At 40.3% G+C, this 20,749-nt stretch overlaps 1 protein-coding gene and 1 non-coding gene across 4 annotated transcripts in view; both read right to left on the bottom strand.

The window, feature by feature from the left end:
* Window positions 1–18,763, bottom strand: part of STX7 (syntaxin 7) — a 52,593-nt gene extending 33,830 nt beyond the window's left edge. For 2 of the 3 annotated variants that reach the window (XM_027086197.1, XM_027086208.1), the window contains exons 1-2: window positions 18,663–18,763; window positions 13,462–13,612 (exon numbers count right to left, since the gene is read on the bottom strand). In XM_027086197.1, the coding sequence (XP_026941998.1) occupies window positions 13,462–13,546 (85 nt within the window). In that variant the 5' untranslated portion in view covers window positions 13,547–13,612; window positions 18,663–18,763. Of the gene's footprint in view, window positions 1–13,461; window positions 13,613–15,915; window positions 16,077–18,662 lie in introns of those variants that run through there. The other variant, XM_027086201.1, reaches the window with a different exon arrangement.
* Window positions 1,211–1,313, bottom strand: LOC113613336 (U6 spliceosomal RNA). Its single transcript, XR_003430192.1, has one exon. It is a non-coding gene; the product is annotated as a U6 spliceosomal RNA (small nuclear RNA).
* Window positions 18,764–20,749: the final 1,986 nt, after the last annotated feature.

The following is a 20,749-nucleotide window of genomic DNA, read 5'->3' as shown; positions in this document are numbered from 1 at the left end:
CTGACTTATCTTTATGATCATTATCAGTAGTCGCTTCAAATAGAAGCAAATTTTATAATTAATGCATGTTTAATAAAGGTATTTCTATATTATTATGCATTAACTATTCTTCTTAATGTGCTATTTAGTAAGTGAAAACATCTTTCGGAATCTTGAGTTTTTCATAAAAGTCAAAAGAAATTAAAATAAATATCTCTTCTTCCATTCTGTATCATGTGATCAATAATATCTTCCTAAGCACAGGAGTGCACATTACTTTTGAAATACAATTAGTTACAACAAACTGTAGAATCTCGGGATTCAAAAGCAAACTTCACCATTATCTGGGTTTCCCATAACTTTAAATCCCAGTGCATCACGCCAAGGAATGCAGGGCTGTATTTAGTTTGTGAGGTCTGCCATAACAAAATACCACAGACTAGTAGCTTAAACAACAGAATTCTATTTTCTCACAGTTCTGGGCGGAGGCTGGAAGTCTAAGGTCAAGGTGCCAGTGGGGCTGGCTTTTCCTGAGGCTTCTCCTTGGCTTACAGATGGCCTCCTTCCCACTGTGTCCTCAAGTGGCCTTTTCTCTGTGCCTGGGCGTCCCTGGTGTCTCTCCTCTTAAGGACACCAGTCATACTGGATTAGGGCCCCACTCTTATGACCTCACTTAACCTTAATTTCCTCTATAAAGGCCCTATCTCCAAATTCAGTCACACTGGGGGTTGGGACTTCAACAATACGAATTTTGGGGGGACAAAATTCAGTCCATAACAAGGACCCTGACAGTGCTTATGTGAGAGGAAGGTTAAAAAACAGTACTAATGAGTAAAAAGATACCTGTTAAGTATGTTTGACCTAAGCTCAAACACCTGTATGAATGAGTAACTTGTGCCAGTCCACAGCATCCTTGGAAAGCCCTGCTGGAAGGACCACTCATATTTGCTGCAACTTCTTTCTACTCATCTCTTAACTGCCCTCCTTAATATCATACAGAAGGAAGGGTGAGCCTCTTCCACCTGACACCCCTTCAATTCTTTGAAGCAGCAATCCCAGCCCCCCTAGAAGTGTTCCTAGTACTTCCAAATGCTGTGTGTATCAATGGATCATAGTGTGATTTCTGTACCCTTCTCATTCCCCTCTCTCTTTCCATTACTCACATTCAACAACTGCTTCTTTTTCAGAACTGGGCTCACAGAAAGGTAGAAAGGTAACGTGCCTTTCCTGTAAGATTTTTCTTCTTTTTTCTCCCATGTCATCCTTCTGCAGGGGCTATGCTAATCGTCTGTGTATTGTTCCATTTTTAGTATATGTGCTGCTGAAGCAAGCACTGAGATTTCTTTATATAACTTGTTTCTTCCTCATTCAGGTGATTTTACATTGCAGCCAGGATTTCTGAGAGCTTCCCATCTTCTCAAACCATGTTCCTTCCCTCCAGTGTCACATCTTGTAATCACAACATTCTCTTTTTTGAAATTTTCTATTCTATCCTTTCTGTTCTATCCTTCATCATCCAATAAATCCTAACTAGCACCTGTATGCAAAACTCTTGAGAGACGTAATTCTGCATAAAGGTACGATCCCCAGCCACAGAAGAGATTACAGACCCTGGTAGTTAAGGGGAAAAAATGCTGGCACTTAAAAAAAATTATAAAGATGAAATTCAAAAGAATTCACAAGCCAGCATCTCATTACCAAATGAGTGAGGGGAGATTGCTGCCATAAGGTCAAAGGAAAGAAAAGAAATAAACTTATAATGGTTACTACATGCGAGGCACACTTATCCCTACTTGTTGAAAATAGATAAATGTAGTTTAGATACATTGGGTAACCTACTTGAGGTCATTCACTCCAATTTTATTAAGGGCTGACTCATGGCCAGGCACTGTTCTTACAGTACAGAGCTGTGAACAAGGTATATTAAGCCCTTTCTCTTCAGGAGCCGCCGTTCTAGTAGGGAATGCAGAAAATAAGTAGGCAAATGTGGTAGTTTAATTTACTGATCAAAGGCATTACAAAAACAAACTGGTTGGGCTTCCCTGGTGGCGCAGTGGTTGAGAGTCCACCTGCCGATGCAGTGGACACTAGTTTGTGCCCCGGTCCGGGAAGATCCCACACGCCGTGGAGCGGCTGGGCCCATGAGCCATGGCCGCTGAGCCTGCGCATCCGGAGCCTGTGCTCTGCAACAGGAGAGGCCACAACACTGAGAGGCCTGCGTACCGCAAAAAACAAACAAACAAAAAACTGGTTAATGAGAAAAAGAATGAGTGGAGGAACAAAAATGATAGGTCAGGGAAAACATCTCTAAGGATGTGACCTCTGGGCTAAGACCTAAAAGCCAAGGAGAAGCCAACTGTGTGAAGATTCGGGAAGATGTCTGAAGCAGAGGAAAAGTAAGCGCAAAGGCCCTGAGGTAAGAAGGAGCTCAACTGTTCAAGCAGCAGAAAGGCAGCCAACGTGGCTGAAATCTGAAATCTTGCAGCTGCAAAGGGGAGAGTGGTAGGAGTTGGCAAATGGGGGCAGGATCAGATCTGGAGGGTGTTGTGAGGCATGGTGGGGATTTACATCAGATTGTGAGTGCCACGGGAATCACTGCAGAGTTTCCAGCTGTGAGATGGCATGGTCTGACTGATTGTTCACCTGGGCTATAGTATGGAGAATAGACTGTAGACAGGCAGGAATGGAAGCAGGGAGAACATTTTGGAGGCTATAGTCGTGCCGGGAAGAAAGAGCAGCAGCTGGGACCTGGGTGGTGACAGCAGAGATGGAGAGAAATGGACAAATTTTACAGGGAGAACCAATAGGATGTACACTTAGGTTGCAAATGGGGAGCAAAGACACACAGTACTAGGGATTGGGGTTGTAACCAACGGTAAGAAAATTCATGTTCAGGACAGAGGCATGTAGATGGTTCACATATAGGAGCAGTGAGGGACAGAGCTCCCTGGAGCATATTTTAAAGTTTTAGTTCATAAAACAAACAGAAAATATTCAGTCATAAACAGCACTCGTGTTCAGTCATGTAGGAAAAATCACCAGAGAGAAGAAAGGATGGTTGTTCTCTGTTCAAATTCCCTTGGATATGACATTAATTTCCACTCCTAGCTCTGTTCTATGTCAACACCTTAGGCATGAAGAGAATCACAACAATGAAATGAAAGCTATTAAAGCTTTTCTCCTCAAGGGGAAAAAATTCAACCAGGTATTTTCAGACGTGTGACGTCAGAAGTAGATATAACAAAGGGCGTTTTAGGGGAGGGAGGAGAGGAGGGAAAGAGAGAGAGAACACATTTTCAACTCCTTTCCCTCTGTAAACTGCCTTCCTGTCCACCAGACCACCCCAGGAAACAAAAGGTAACACCTCCAATTCCTCGGTAAATATACAGTTCCAGTCAATTCATTAACTTCTCAGGACTGGAGTTCTTTTGTTAAAGAAAATTTGCCCTGGCAACCAAAAAGGAGAACTCAATGATACTAGCTTCCCTTTTCTGCAGTCATGTGTTAAGGTGCAAAACTAGTGTCCCTTTCACCAGACTGTAGTTAAAAGAACTGCATTCATTCTCAAAAGTATAACAACAAAAGGGCTCAAGCTTTTGTAGAGATTTTATTTTTCTTCTCAAAGTCCTAAGGACCTTACAGGGACAAGAGCCAAGCACTGATCCTGCCTAATAAACAATAAAAGGACGCACACAGAATGAGAAGCTAATTGCAACACAGAGAAACCAATAATATTTACTTCAAATCTAAAGAAGTCTGTGTTGGACCAACAATTTTAATCTATAGGAGATAAACGATAAAAAATAAAACAATTAAGATTCAACACAGACCTTTTTCAGTCACCTTCTCTTAACCTTTATAACATGGGATTAAGTTCACACATTTTATGCCCCTCTAAAAAGTTCTGACTTCTCAAATCTTCCAGAACACACACATAAGCACATATGACATATCATGTATATTTCTCCTAAAAAGCAGAAAACTTCTGCACTTACACATTCCGCTGAGTATATTTTATAAAGTTACAAATGGATCTATTGGGTTCATTTTCCAAAGGCTAGCTTTTAGCCACTCTCTATCTTCCTTTTTCATTCTTTTTTTAAAATACATTTTATTTATTTATTTATTTTGGCTGCATTGGGTCTTCGCTGCTGCACACGGGCTTTCTCTAGTTGCTGCAAGCAGAAGCTACTCTTCGTTGCAGTGCACGGGCTTCTCATTGTGGTGACTTCTCTTGCTGTGGAGCACAGGCTCTAGGCACGCGGGCTTCAGTAGTTATGGCATGCGGGGTCAGTAGATGTGGCTCGTGGGCTCTAGAGCACAGGCTCAGTAGTTGTGGCGCACGGGCTTAGTTGCTCCGCGGCACGTGGGATCTTCCCAGATCAGGGCTCGAACCCATGTCCCCTGCATTGGCAGGCAGATTCTTAACCACTGCGCCACCAAGGAAGCCCTCTTTTACATTATTCTTTAAACCAATACTCAAATGCCAGAGTTCTCATTAGCACTGGTAAGATTTACTATAATATGTACGTATGGGAAAATTTTATCTCAACGACTGTGTTTCATGGTCAGCTGTGGTTATTTCTATCTATCAATTTCCTGCAATTCATAACTTAGTTACTTCTGACATGATTCACTCCAGAATCCCTTGTGACCGCAACTCTCCCACCTCCTAATACTTAGATATGTAACTCTTAGTGGAACTCCACTTGTGGCTAACTTGTGAATGACTGTTTCCATTACGGGAGTTTAAAAGCATGCATGATGGGTCCAGATATGGCAACTGGTTTCTTAATAACAAAGAGAATAATCCTGCATATGTCAGAAGAGCTTTCAGGATTTTTTACAACTTTAACTTGGTTAAAATTATAGCCTGCTAAAGTTGGTACAGACCATAATCCGGCCCACAGAAAAAATACATAAGAAAATCATGTCTTGGAAGGTAAAACAACTTACTCAGGCCACACTGCTGTTGGATGTGATTTCGGGAAACGAGCAAGCACGCACATACAGCTTGCCTAATTAGAAACTTTTCCTATTGTCCCATTGATTTTCTTAGCTCAGCTACATTCTGGAAGTCTGATTCTAATCAGGGAATTGCAATATACATCACAGTGGGACACACTGAAATTTAAGACTATAAATGCAAATGTTGGCAAGGATTTGGAGCAACACAAACTCTGATACCCTGGCTGGTGGGAGTACAGTCTGGAACCACTACTTTAGGTAACTGTTTACCTGTATCTACTACAACTGAACATACACATATCCTATGACCCAGCAACCCAATTCCTAGACACACGTATGAAATAAAAGAACATACAAGAATGTTCAGCATTGTCCATAAAAGCAAAAAACAAAACCAAACAAAGCAAAAATACAGAAACACTCCAAATGTCCACCAACTGTAGAAAGAATAACTAGATGTGGTATACTCGAATACAGTAATGAAAACAAATGACTGACAGCCACCTGCAACAACACAGATGAACTGCACAAACCTAATGGGAGAAAGAACTTCAATATAAAACATATTTCTTGATTCCATTAGATAAAGTTAAAAACTAGGAACATTAATCAATGACATTAGAAGTCGGGACACTGGTTACATCTGGAGAGTATGGAGGGGGCTCTAAGCATGAGAAGGGCTTCAGGGGGCTGGTAATATTCTATTTCCTGACATGTGTGGTGCTGTAACATAACTCACTGAGCTATATACTAATAATTGGTATACAACTCAATATATATAATATGCTTCTATTTTTTTTAAGTTAAAAAAAACAATGTTTAATTATGTGATGGATTTCAATATATTTATCTGCTTCCTTCAAAAACACGAGTTCTTTCTGTGTGTTCCGTGTGTCCCAAATCCATTTTTCTGTATTGTGTGTGTCTATTCCAGGATGAAGGGCCCCTGTGAAATACCCTACTCTGGTTCACCTCATATAATAGGCTCAGCATTTTCAACCCACAGAGGCTTGCTTATCCTTGTCCTATAGGTCACAGGTAGGAGCCTGTCTCCAAAAAAAATACAGACGGATGTTAAAGGGTAAATGAAGGGGATATGGGGATGTATGTATGCATAAAGTTGATTCACTTTGTTATACAGCAGAAACCAACACAACGTTCTAAAGCAATTATACTCCAGTAAAGATGTTAAAAAAAAAAAAAGGTAAATGAGTGTATATCTCCTTTCCACATACTGCTAATGAAAATGGTACTTAAAAAAAAAACCTTGAGAACTAAATCTGAAGTTTGAGAACTAAATCTAAGCATGTCTTTGATGCACTATGATCTTCTAGACCTTGGATAACAATCAGTTTTATTTAGATGTCGACTCCAGTCTATTGGGAATGGTTGTCTGGAACACTGGGTTGAGAAAGATTTAATGCTGTGTTAGGGCCAGTGACAGAGAATACTGTCAACGCCAGGGCAAAGGATGGAGCACAGACACCTTGCCGACTCAGAGTCAACAGAACACTTTCTCCCCTAGGATAAAAATAGTTCCTTAACCGTTTTAAATGCTCCAAGAGAAATCTCTAATAAAGTTCTAATTTATAACATCTGTTTATTACTTACACTTAGAAAGTGATATTATTTAATACAATTTTACTTCTAATATATTTTACATTTATGTATTTATAGTATTTAAATATTTTATGTTTAATATAAATTACATTATTGTGATGTGGTTTAAATACTTCACAAGTAAAGTAAATCAATAAGACTATAGGTTATTTTTTTAACAAAAAGTAGTTTAACAGGAAAACAAAACCACTTAAGTTTAAAAACATTTTGTTTCATCTATCCTACTCTTTGCAAAACAGAACTGCCAGAATACTATTTTAAAAACTCACAAAATTCCAGTCTTACTAAATGTTATTCTTGGGTTCCTCCAAGAATCAAAAATCTTTTGATTGCTATTTTTGGTATAAATTAAACCATACAACTCAATATATTTTTGGTATAAATTAAACCATACAACTCAATATTTTACAAGTTTTTGTTGATCTTAATCAAAGCTAAAATGAAAATAAACTTTTCCCACTGCAGTACTCAGGAAGACTTTAGCTTTAGTTGAACAGATGCACATATTCTAAGTCCAAGGGGATTACCTTACTTACAGCACCTTCTCTTTAGATTTCTTTTGTAAAATTAGATAATTTGTACTGACACAAATTCAAAAGATGCAAATGCAGTGTGAAGAGAAGCACCTAATGTGGTGCAAAGTACCATCTTATTCAATCACATCCAGTATTATTAGCATTACCAGATGTAGAAAAAAGTGAACTGAAATTTCACACTTCTCCCTTTCACTTCCATGTGATCTCTGCATAGCCCTTATCAGTAATACACACTGGATGGTAGGTTAGATTTTTAGCAATAACTTGCTCTACCGAAATCTAAACTTCCCATCATTTAAACATTGAATCTTAGAATTAAAAACATACACCGTGACGACTGGTTTCACTAAATTCATGAACCCAAACCTCAAATGAGTAATCAAACTGCCACACAACACTTCTCTGCTTCTGTTTCCCTGGTACATCCATTCTCTCAACTGTCAAAACTACAAGTAATGCATCTTCTCTTCTTTCCATAAACTTCTAACAACCTTCCCTCCCATTCTCTATCTGATGCCTTTGCCTACTTTATTTAGAAACACTCAGACAGACACTTTCCATCTTTACCCATCACACTCTGCACTAAATCTGTACAGTAGATAAAAGGCAAACCACTCATTAGTGGTCTATTCCCCATCGCCTCTCACCTTCAAAGACAATTCTTTTGCAAGTATACTCTCACTAGAGTCTCTCTTTTGTAGTGGAAAAAATGTACCTTTTCTTTGACCCTCTTCCTATTTCCATGGTAGAATCTACTAGTTGCCTCCTAAATACTGATTTCTCCTTTCTCTCTCAAGTGGAGCAGTCCCCATTTTTAGTGAGCACATTGCAATACAGCTAAAAGATGCTTTCAGCTTTCCTAGTAGTGGATGTAGCCATGTGACTGTCTAAATTCTGGTCAAGGGGCTTCCCTGGTGGCGCAGTGGTTGACAGTTCGCCTGCCGATGCAGGGGACACGGGTTCGTGCCCCGGTCCGGGAAGATCCCACATGCCGCGGAGCGGCTGGGCCCGTAAGCCATGGCTGCTGAGCCTGCGCGTCTGGAGCCTGTGCTCCGCAACGGAAGAGGCCACAACAGTGAGAAGCCCGCATATCGCAAAAAAAACCAAATAAAAATAAAAAGAAATAAATTCTGGTCAATAATATATGCAGAGGTGAGTAGGATGCTAGGAAGTCTCTTTAAATGGAAGAGGTCAGTCCTTCTGCCTCCTCTCCATCTACACTTGGAACGTGGATAGGAAACCACCTTTTTTTTTCTTTTTTTGAATTATCAAAATTTGTGAACCATCTTTTTTTTTTAATTAAAAAAATATATATTTTTACCTTTTTACCCCCCCCCCCCCCCCACTTCACCCATTTCTCCCACCCCCTACCCCTGACAACCACCAATCTGTTCTCCATACCTATGAACTTAGTTTTTCTGGTTTGGGGTTTTTTTTAGATTCCACGTATAAGAAAGATTATATGTTATTTGCCTTTCTCTGACTTACTTCACGTAACACAATGCCCTTGAGGTCTAATCATGTTATCGCAAATGGCAAGATTTCATTCTTTTTCTTTTAATGGTTGAATAATATTCCATTGTGTATATCTATCTATCTATCTATCTATCTATCCATCCATCCATCCATCCACCCACCCACCCACCACATCTTCTTTATCCATTCGTCTATCCATGGACTCTTAGGTAGCTTCCATATCTTGGCTATTGTAAATAATGCTGTAATGAACATGGGAGTGCAGATACGTTTTCAATCTAGTATTTTTGTTTTCTTTGGATAAAAACCCAGGAAGAGTACTGCTGGATTGTATGGTAATTCTACTTTTAATTTTTTGAGGAATCTCCAACACTGTTTTCCATAGTGGCTGAACCAATTTACATTCCCAACGACAGTGCACAAGGGTTCCCTTTTCTCCACATCCTCACTGAACCTGTTATTTCTTATCTTTTTGGTTTTCTTTGTTGTGCAGAAACTTTTTAGTTTGATGTAGTCCTACTTGTTTATTTTTGCTTTTGTTGCCTTCACTTTTGTTATCAGATTCAAAACATTATTGCCAAGATCTATGTCAAGGAGCTTACCACCTATGTTTTCTTCTAGGAGTTGTATGGTTTCAGGTCTTATGTTCAAGTCTAATCCATTTTGAGTTAATTTTGTGTATAGTGTAAGACAGTGGTCCCGTTTCATTCTTTTCCATGTGGCTGTCCAGTTTTCCCAACATGATTTATTGAAGAGACTATCCTTTTTCTATTGTATATTCTTGGCTTTGCTGTAAATTAACTGATGATATATACATGGGTTTATTTCGGGGCTCTCTATTCTGTTTCATTGATCTATGTGTCTGTCTTTAATGCCAATAGCACACTGTTTTAATTGCTATAGCTTTGTAATACAGTTTAAAATCAGAGAGGGTGATGACTCCAGCTTTGTTCTTTTTCTTCAAGATTGCTTTGGCTATTCAGGGTCTTTTGCAGTTCCATACAAATTTTAAGACTGTTTATTCTGTGAAAAATACCATTGTAATTTTGATAGGGATTGCACTGAATTTATAAATTGCTGTGGGTAGTATGGACATAATATTAATTCTTCTGATCCATGAGCATGGAATATCTTTTCATTTATTTGTGTCTTCTTCAATTTCTTTCCTTAATGTCTGATAGTTTTCAGTATACAACCTTGGTTAAATTTATTCCTTTCTGATACAATTATAAATGGGATTTTCTTAATTTCTCTTTCTGATAGTTTGTTATTAGTGTAGAGAAACACAACAGATTTTGAGTACTGATTTTGTAACCTGCAACATTACTAAATTTGTTTATTAGTTCTACCAGTTTTTTGATGGAGTCTTCAGGGTTTTCCATATAATATCATGTCCTCTACAAATAGTGACAGTTTTACTTCTTCCTTTCCAGTTTGGATGCCTTTTATTTATTTTTCTTGCCTAAATGCTCTGTCTAGGACTTCCAATATTTCTGAATGAAAGTGGCAATAATGGGCATCCTTATCTTATTCCTGATCTTAGAGGAAAAGCTTTTAGCTTTTCACCACTGAATATGATATTAGCTGCTGGCCCGTCACATATGGCTGTTATTATGTTGAAGTATGTTCCCTCTATACCCATTTGGTTGAGAATTTTTATCATAAATGAATGTTAAATCTTGTCAAATGTTTTTTCTGTATCTACTGAAATGATCATATGATTTTTATCCTTCATTTTGTTAATGTGGTGTATGTATATCACATGGCCTGATTTGTGGTCGTTGAACCAGCTTTGCATCCCTGGCATATATCCAGGGATTTATTCTTTCAAAGACACCAGTTTGCCAGATCCCATTCTCTGCTTTCATCTCATTCAGTCTGTTGGCAGCATTAGACACATGATGCCTCACTCATTCTTGAAACACTCTTTGAATTTCTGGAAACCCAGCAGAGCCTGATTTTCTTCTTACCTCACTGGTCACTCCTTCCCTGACTATGGTGTCTTCCCCTGCTTTCCTGACTTCTACATTTTTTTAAATGCTCCAACACTCTTCTCTGAACTCTACTCACTCCTTTGTGATTATTTTAGACCTATGGTTTTAAATACCATTTATATTCTGATGACACTCTGATTTCCAAATTCATACACCTAAACTAGATGTTCGACACCTCCACTTAGATGTTTAAAAGACACCTCAAAATTTACTTGTCCAAAACAAAACCCTCCCCACATCTCCTCAACTATAGTTCTTCCCATCTTAGGACATACTCACCACCATCCACTTGGTTGCTCAAAGCAAAAACCATGAAGTCATCCTGGTCTCCCCTCTCCCTCTCACCCCACCCCCGTGCATCAGCAAGTCCTGCTGTCTGTGCCTCCACAGTACATCCATCACTTCTCTCCATCTCCCTTGCTACCACCCTGGTGCAAGCCAACATCTCTCTCATCAGAGCCCTGCCATGGCCTGTGTGTTCTCCTTCTATTTCTTCAAAGTCTGTTTTCTAAGCAGCAGCCAAAGTAATCTTTTCAAAGTGCAGATCTGATTGTGTCTCTTCCCTGCCTCTTAGAACGAAATTTAAGCTCCACATGGCCTCCAAGGTTTTAGGTGACCTGATTGGCCTCCTCTCTGATTTCATCTCCTGCCACTCTTGCCTCAAGTGCTGTGCTTCGGCCACACTGGATTTTTCCTATTTTCTGAACACCCTAAGCTCTGGACTGCTTTTTAAAAATACCAGTTGTGGCCTCCATCTAAATGCTCTTTCCCAGTATTTTCTCACTACCAGCCCCTTCTCTTCCACATTCAGAGAACCACCTAAGATAAGGCAGCTTCTCCCTCATCACTTGCTCTCATCACATCACTCTCATTTTTTTTTCTTCATAGGGAATTATGTTGTTCATTAAATGTTTAAACCATCAGTTTCTCCTCACACTGGAAACTACAGGAGAACAGGACCTTGTGGATCTTGTTTACTGCTCGATTCCCAGGGTCTGAAACAGGGACTAGCAAACAGTTGGTGCTCTATAAATTATTTGCTGAATGAATAAAGACTTAACATAAAAATGAAAAGTCATTTGTTTAACCATTATTCCAGTGTCTTAATTACAGACCTGAGAAATATCTCACCGCCATATGCTGTTCACTTAGTAACAGGGACTGCACTGCTCCTGAGGTAGACAATTCTATCCCTCAACAACTAGGATTATTCAAAACCCCTTATTCCTTTCTCAAGCTGTTGCTTCCATTCATCACAGAGGCCTCTGTGATCAAGTAGAGTACATTTCTCGTGTTTTAGACAAGACAGTTCTTCAAATATCTGAAGGTGGTGATTGTACCTTCTCAGAGTTAACAGTCCCAGTCTCCTTAACAGCTCTTCACAAGGCTGTTAAAAACAAGAGTTTCAGGTCTTATCACCCTCCCATGTACTCCAAGACTGCCCCAAACCACGATGTAGTCACACACTTAGCTATCAACTATGCCATGAATATGCAACTGTGGTCCAATCTACCTCACATCATCTGGCTGGTCTCATGAACTGATCTCTTTCTGAGAGAGTGTAACCTGACTGAAGTTAACGCTTCCTTCCTTCCAGTTCAAGCTCACACACCATCTCCAAGATACATCTCCATGTATCTTTCACACCACTAAGGGCACAAGGCTTCTGTAATCTCCATGCACTACAGTCATTCCTCATCTTCTTCCCAGAATTCCCGACACCGTTTAGCTTCCCCAACACAGGATACCTGCCCTATCCTACAGAAAAAGACCTCCTGGCCTCCTTTCTTGGATAAAGGTCCTGATTTGCCACATGTGCAAATTAAAATTATAATTTTCACACAAGTAGCCTGAGGCAGACTAGCACTATTTCTAATCAGCAGCAAGGGAGCCACAAAAAGGAGAGGCCCTTTTGGCTACCATGGAAACAATTTGAAGCAGGAAGAGCAAGGTGGAGCCAGCCAACGCTGGTGCCCCAGGACAAACTGGAACAATCCTTGACGTACCAATCCTATAGACCCTACTGCGGACAAAGTGATACCTCTACGCTATCCCCCTCCTTGCTCCTCCAAGGACAGCCAAAGAAAACAGGAGCTGCCCCAAATCAGGATACGGGTTATCCTACACTGCTGTGCAGGTCAGCACTTTCTTAGAACTATCTATAATCTAGTTTTACTCCCTCTGCCTCCAAAACAACTGATATCTCATTTCAGTCATTCAGGCAGAGTAATAATTGTTGGGAAGTTAATGATTAAAGAAACACAGTTGGTCATCTGAAAACATTTCAGATGTTCCACAGTGTGTTTAGCATTCTGGTAAAGAGAGCAGCCTTAATGAAGTAAGCTGAAGAATAAAACTATACATATTAACACACTCTGAAAGAGTTCAGGCATGCCCAGAGGGCCAAAATACTGACCGCAAAATGACCGGAATAATCTAGGTATATGATTAGCTGTGATTCAGAAAGAAAAACTAAAAAACTCTATAGGTTCAAATCTGCTACAGGGATTTTTTTTTTTAATTTCTTATATATATTCTGAGGAGTACTGATAGTGCTTGACAGTGCTTCCCAGTGCCAAACCTATGAAATTTCCTCAAATCTCATTCATCTCATCTAGAACCTGACAGTTTTAATGCAAACCTAAGTATCTATCCTTTTAAATCTTTCTTTCATTAATGAATGTTTATCAGGTGCCTGACACTCTACAGAAAAATGCAGTTAAGTGTTACCTCTTCTAATATAACTACTCCTTATCTTTACTCTAAAGAGGTCTAGCCTTTTAAAATCTGCTCTTGGAGGAACACTAATTGTCCTTTTTTGAATCTCCACCAAGTTTCAATGAAGAATTGAAAACAAACAATGAAGTCAATTTAAAAACTCAACTCACAACATTGTGTGATCTTCTGGATGTTGGAAGAGATAAGCTGGGCCAGCTGGGCAGGGTCACCACCAATTCCTGGAGTGTAAGACATAGTTGATTTGCTTGTTCGCTAATTTCATCAGCTGTTTGTGGGCTGTGCAGTTTTCTAAGCAGTCACCTAAATAACATAAAAGAAAAGTCACATAACTGCATTTTTAAAGTTACTGGCTTACACTTTCCAAATTGTCGATCTGGGAGGTTACAAGTACAAATTTCACGATCCTACTAGGGTTGAAATCTAGCTCACAAAAACACACTGTTATGAGGAAGTGTTCCTCTTTCTTATTTATGTACTCTCTTAGGGGTGCTCTTCCATCTACATGCACAAATACACCTACACACAAATGAATCTCACATCCACATCTCCGAGTCACACTCTTAACTCTCTTTAGTGTCTATATGCCTTTGAAGCTATAGGAACTCGCCAACTGCCCTTTTAGCTGCCAGTGGAACTGGCAACAGGAAATCTCTACTTTGGGGAAGACACTTAGCATTTGGGCCTGCTGCCAGGATCCAAATAAGATACTGCACATCCAGGGACCAAGAACTTTCCCACTCTATACAGAAGAAAGGTAAAGATTCACTCTTGCATCTACAGGACTAGCATCAACAGATCAGATCCCTTGCATCAGGACCACACAACCACACGATTAGCTGAGGCCTGCTCTCTCCCCCAAAGAGGGACTATAATCAGTCCTGTTGATTGCCACTTAGTATTGTAGCATTTCCCTCAACCCTCAAAACTCAAACAAGTCTGGTCTAAGCCTTCTCCTGTTTTCTTTTATGGTCTCCTTTCCCCCCCTTTAGAGAATCAACCAATCAGCTACAAACTACCAGTTTTCCCTTTACTCAAGCGCCTAAATTTGAGAAAGTTCCTGCTGGTGAGATAACTAAGCTTCATTCATCCAAAGAGCTGCCACTGTTGGACTGGCTGGCATTTCCTTAGAGAAGGGGTGCAATGGCGATTCCCTCAGCTCAGTGCTGAGTGAAGAATGAAAAGAAACTGTGAATGATGGAAGAGAAAGAAAAATTCAACAAGATTAACTATAGCTAACTTATTATTTCCTAAGCATTGTGTTTAGGACTTTCACATTTTCTTAGTTGATTCTTCCACCAAGCTTATGAGGTAGGTACAACAATAATTATGATTTTTCAAATGAAGAAACTGAAGCATAATGAGAATAAGCAACATGTTTAATGTAAGAAAAGAGCTAAAATTTGAAACTAAATCTTAGAGTCTATGTTTTGAAAACACAAAACCATCTTGTTGCTTCCCTGTATAACAAAATTAAGGACAGGTGAGCCCACTCAATTTAGAAAAACCAAATTTATCACCTTTCTGCAGACTCTGTATGAAGTTTTGCTAAACCCACAAGGAAGGTGAGGAATTCAGCTTGGGATGACTACACGCATGGATCAAGGTAACACTGCCGAATAGCTTACACCTCTTCTCTCTTATTCTGCTAACAGTGATATCTAAAAGACAACAGTGGTTGGCTCTCCTGATGATGAGATATGAGAAATAAAGGATCCAAATAACTGACTGTACTTTAAAATATATGTATATAAACAGATAGACAGCTAACTATAAACTGACTTAACAGTGTACGATTTTTGCACACAGGCTACATCAACCAAGTTATTCTGATGTCTGCTTTCCACATCAGTCTCCTCCAGCACCTAGCCCAGAGCTAAGATGCACTGAAGTACTTTTGCTGTATACTTTCCAAAGCCCATTCAGAATTCCTAGTTTTATTGCTCAGAATAACAGTAACTCATTATCTATACCTGCACTATCAAGTGTTCAGCTATCACATGTGTGGCCACCGGCTACGATAGCTCACGTATGGAACATTTCCATCACAGCAGAAAGTTCTATTGAACAGTGCTCACCAAAAATCTCAATAATTAGCTTGCTATGAGGATATATAAACACTATAAAGAGAAAGACGGGAAGAGGGGATCAAGGTGCAATACTCATACTGAGAATCTTCTCAAGACTGTTTCTACAGAGCACAGATAAAAGAACAAAGGGAATTTTAAAAAGAAATCTTGAGTGTCAAACATTACCCCTAGTTGCTACTGGACACAGTGTAGAATCCTTAAGATTCCCATCAACATAAATATCATGCTCTATAAATCCTGTGTGGATAAAGCAACAGAAACAGTCAGTTTCTCTTTCTTAATGGTGAGCACCAGCATAAAGCTCAGGACTTCCCTCCACCCTGTGCTCCAAAATGGTAAGTTCCCAGAAGGGCAGGTTTTTTGTTTTCAGTTTTGATTTTTCTTTTTTTGGTCTATTTTGTGGACTGCTCTACTCTCAGCACCTGGATATACAATAGGTGCTTAATAAATATTTGTAGAATGAATAAATGTACCTATTTCCTAAGAACACACACCCAGTCTGAGGGTAAATATTACCATTTCTAAGACAGTGAACTCCAGGGCCTTCTTTCAGATCCAGGATGTCCCAGGCTTATCGCTGCCTTGGACCACTGCTTGGTGCCATTTCCTTTCCCTGCAGGGCTTCCCATGATCTCCATGTGACCTGCTCCGCTTCCCCAGCAAAGTCTCATCACGTGCTAGAGAAGCATTTCATATTCACTTTGATTTGAAGTGAGAAGTCACCACTCTGTCACTCTGCTGATCTAACCTACTGCATCATAGTACTAATCACCATTTAAAATGATCTAGTTCGTATATCATTTATTATCTATCCCTACCTCTGGAACATAAACATGAGAGAGACAAGGCTATCTTCTTTTTTTTTTTTTGAATTTTATCTTTTTTTTTTATACAGCAGGTTCTTATTAGTAATCTATTTTATACATATTAGTGTATATATGTCAATCCCAATCTCCCAATTCATCTCACCACCACCATCACCACCCCTGCTTTCCCCCTTGGTGTCCATACATTTGTTCTCTAAATCTGTGTCTCTATTTCTGCACTGCAAACCAGTTAATCTGTACCATTTTTCTAGATTCCACATATATGTGTTAATATATGATATTTGTTTTTCTCTTTCTGACTTACTTCACTCTGTATGACAGTCTCTAGGTCCATCCATGTCTCTACAAATGACCCAATTTCATTCTTTTTTATGGCTGAGTAATATTCCACTGTATATATGTACCACATCTTCTTTATCCATTCATCTGTTGATGGGCATTTAAGTTGCTTCCGTGACCTGGTTATTGTAAATAGTGCTGCAGTGAACACTGGGGTGCCTGTGTCTTTTGAATTATGGTTTTCTCTGGATATATGCCCAGTAGTGGGATTGCTGGATCATATGGTAGTTCTATTTTTAGTTTTTTAAGGAACCTCCATACTGTTCTCCATAGTGGCTGTATCAATTTACATTCCCACCAACAGTGCAAGAGGGTTCCCTTTTCTCCACACCCTCTCCAGCATTTGTTGTTTGTAGATTTTCTCACGATGCCCATTCTAACCAGTGTGAGGTGATACCTCATTGTAGTTTTGATTTACATTTCTCTAATGATTACTGATGTTGAGCAGCTTTTCATGTGCCGCATGGCCATCTGTATATCTTCTTTGGAGAAATGTCTATTTAGGTCTTCTGCCCATTTTTTGATTGGGTTTTTTTTTTAATATTGAGCTTCATAAGCTGTTTATATACTTTGGAGATTAGTCTAAGGCTATCTTCTTGTAGAATCCACAGTGCCAGGGACATAGAAGATGTTCCACGAATGTGAGGGTGATCACTCTCCTAACAGACATGAGCATTCTCTACATAAACTACATTAACTGCATTCATTAGCTCAGCTCCTCCATCCATTAAACTATTATACTATTTGGGTTTAGTCCACAATACCGAGAATTATTTTTCACTCTTTCACACACACTAAACTTTCAAATTAAATAGAATTATGGCAAATCTTATTCAGACTTACTGCAGGTGTTTTATACAATTTCTCACCCAGCAGCACCTGGCTAAAGTCTGCGATCATAACCAAAATTAAGATTGACTTTGAGATCGGGAGCAAAAGTAAAATATCTGAAGAAAAATGTAGATGTTAATGAGTTCACATGGTATCATATTAACTCTGAAACTAGAGCATAATTCTTAACTAGTCACAAGTCTGAGACAACCTTCTCAAAGTGGCCTGCAAAGCAGAGGCGTGTCCACATCACAAGACACAGCTGAACACTGCTATCAGTCTCTGACCAGGGGGGATGATCAGGCCAACCCCCGAAGAAACGTCCACCTCCAATATTACTAAACAGCACAGCATTTCATAATCATTTCCTTTTCTTCCAGATCCCAAGCAAGCTTTAAATTATATATAATTATGGTCAGAATATGCTGATCTGAATTAAACAAAAATTAATGTATGTCTATAAGAACCAAGCAAATGTAAGAAACTTGAGAGTAAAAAAATATATAGCATTTGACGGGAAAGACATTTTTGTTTTCTTTTTGTCTGAATTTAAAGAAAGTAACAACCTAAAAAACAAGAGGGGTGGGCTGAGGTGGGGTGGAGAGGCATCTTGGAATATTTTATGTAGCTGTAAAGGGCTTAATGCAAACCAACTAAGGACAGGTACTGAAAAGATCAAAGAAAGGTAGTGTGTCAAAGTCTCCAGGCCAAATAGAAAACCAACTACGATGAGCCTCCGAATAAACGTATACGGTTCCTCTACTATAGAAATATATATCTTCAGTTCTTCTATATTCGGGAGGAGAACTTTAAAGCGCGTTTTCTAAATCCGAGCCTTAAAAAGAGGAAGAGGTCAATTCGTGTCCAGCGTGAGGCAGAAGCTGTTCTCCTGAGCTGGGCCGGAGCGGCTCGGGCTCCAGCCCCGCCCCGGAGCGCTCAGCCCGCCGGTGCGCCTGAGCGAGAGCGGCCGGGGCGGCCGGGGGAGGCGGCGAGGCTGCGGCGCAGCCGGCGCAGGGCGGGCCGGGCTGCCTAGGCCGGCGGCACCAGCCGGACTGCACCGCGCACCCGCGCCGGCCCGGGGGGCGTGGGGAGAAGCGCGCTCCCGGCGCTGGGGCAGCGCCGGCCCTCCGACTCCCGAAAGCCTGCCGCGAAGCGCAGGGCGGCGGCCACCTGACAACGCGCACAAACAAGGTGGCGCGGCAGCCACGGGGACACGCGCTTTCGGGGCGCCCAGCCAGGGACACCCCCTCCAGAGACTCCTCTTACCCCGACGTCCTCGGCTTCCTTCTCCTTCTTTGGCACCGGCCACCCAAGGGCCCCAGAGCCGCCAGCAACGAGCCTCAGCTGATGGGTGGAGGCGCTGGAACGCCCACTGCGCATGCTCTCAATCCCTCCCTGGGAAGGAGGCGGGGATATCCCTCCTCTTATTGGCCAGCGGGGTTGAGTGACAGCAGCCCTTCCCCGCCCCCTCTGGTTCTAAGCTAAGGAATAGGGGTTCCAGCAAAACTGCAAGGGAGGCCTGACGTGTAGATGGTGAACGCCTTATCCTGCGTGTAAAAAACAAGAGGAGGGAATGGAGAGCAGCTGTTTTCTTTATCAGGTGATGCCGGCCTCCCTAGACTCGTGTCTTCAGCCCGCCCCATCAACTCACGCCTGTCTTGTTTCCTACCCCTTAACCTCAGTAGAACATATTCGCAAGTCCATTAAAAAATGTGAACGCAAATGCGCAGTTCTAGCAGGAACAATGAGTGGAGTCATTTCCGTGTGCCCACTTAGTAACCAAGTTTTCGTAGCACACTCAAGTCATATGAAGCATCCTTGAATGGCAGGAAGTAGTTTCAACAGGATTTGAAAAGAGCAGAGAATGTTCTCATGATAAATATTCAAACATAAAGTAATTGTTAGATAAAAAGCATCAGTTGCTTCAGGTGAGAGAAATACCAAATTAATTGATTAGGCCTTTGTCTGTATTAAGGCAATAATATTTTCTGAAAGGATCATCAGGACATCAAAAGTCCAGATGGACTAAGGTGGAAAAAAAAACTAAAACCAGAATATTTTGAATTGGTACCACATGAGCAAATTCTAGTTTGTTTGGAATTATACATACATATGTGCATAAGTGAGTGAGGTCAACCAACGATAAGAAACATAAGAGGCTCTCCGTTTATTTTTCATTTTTCTACTTTTAAGAGAAAAATGGGAACAAGAAAATTTTTCTGTTTCTCATTTTTTCCAGAGGAAAACTGTGGTATAAGTGTGGTAATAAGCAACAACTTATACTCTGCGTCTGTGAAGAGGGGGCAAGAGAGAGATGGGCAGGCTGGCCAAACAGAAGGCACACACCCCATCGAAAGGGGCAGCATGATTCAGCTAGAGCCGATTGTGGACTTTTAGGGATAATTGGCCCAATGTGATCAAGTTATCTGTTTTGTCAAGATACAGTGTAAATTCTAATTTTTATGTGAAAAATCTTTTTTTCAGTATTCATGAGTTTTTATAAAACATTCTGTGATCAAATAATATACATATATCAGCCTTTGTAATAGGCGATAGTTTCAGCCATAGAGTATTAAAGCTGGAGAAAGCCTACCAGAAAAGCTACCTCTAATTCCTCATTTCACAGATGAAAAAATCTGAAACCCAAAGAAATGTCATCAAAATCACACAAATAATTATGAGAAGCACAGATCCAGATGACCTAATTCAGAATCTTGATTTCTTCCTACCATATAATTCATTCAGCACATGTTCACTGGGAATCTGCCATGTGCCAGGGACTGCGACAGGCACTGCAGATATCAAGATGAGTAGGATACAGTATTTTCCCTCAGGTTGCTCAAAGAGTGAGATCCTTCCCAGACACTGCAAGAGATGCTGTGATAAAGATTTGTACACAGCACAGAGGGAGCCCAGAGATGAGGACGACTTACTGTGGGATCAGGGACCATTCCAAAAGGGAAGTGTTAATAGAATCCGGAAAAATGTGTAAGATTTCACTGGGAAGACAAGATGGGAAAGGACATTCCAGCCAAAAGGAAGAACACATAAAACTTCATAAAATCACAGGCAAGTTCAAACTCTCGGGGATCTCTTCTAATTTTCATTAGACTAAAGCAGAGTGGGTGGAATGGAGGGGCATCAGACTAGAAAGTCAAGTGGAGTTTATATAATGAAAAGCCTGGATATCATGTTAAATGAATATCTAATAGGAGTTAAACTATGAAAGCAAAGGTGTGATGTCCTCATATTTCCATGCTCTGAAGAAACCTTTGGAGAATGGGCGAAAATAAAGGGAAATAAAAGTGAGAGAGAGTTTTGACCACTTAGGAGGCTGTTGCAATGGTAGCATC

This window comes from Aethalodelphis obliquidens, unplaced genomic scaffold, assembly GCF_003676395.1.
Source record: "Aethalodelphis obliquidens isolate GAN/ISIS:26980383/991018 unplaced genomic scaffold, ASM367639v1 scaffold3, whole genome shotgun sequence".
NCBI lineage: Eukaryota > Metazoa > Chordata > Mammalia > Artiodactyla > Delphinidae > Aethalodelphis > Aethalodelphis obliquidens.
Note: the sequence above shows the minus strand (reverse complement) of the source record. Positions and strands in the feature narration are given on the sequence as shown.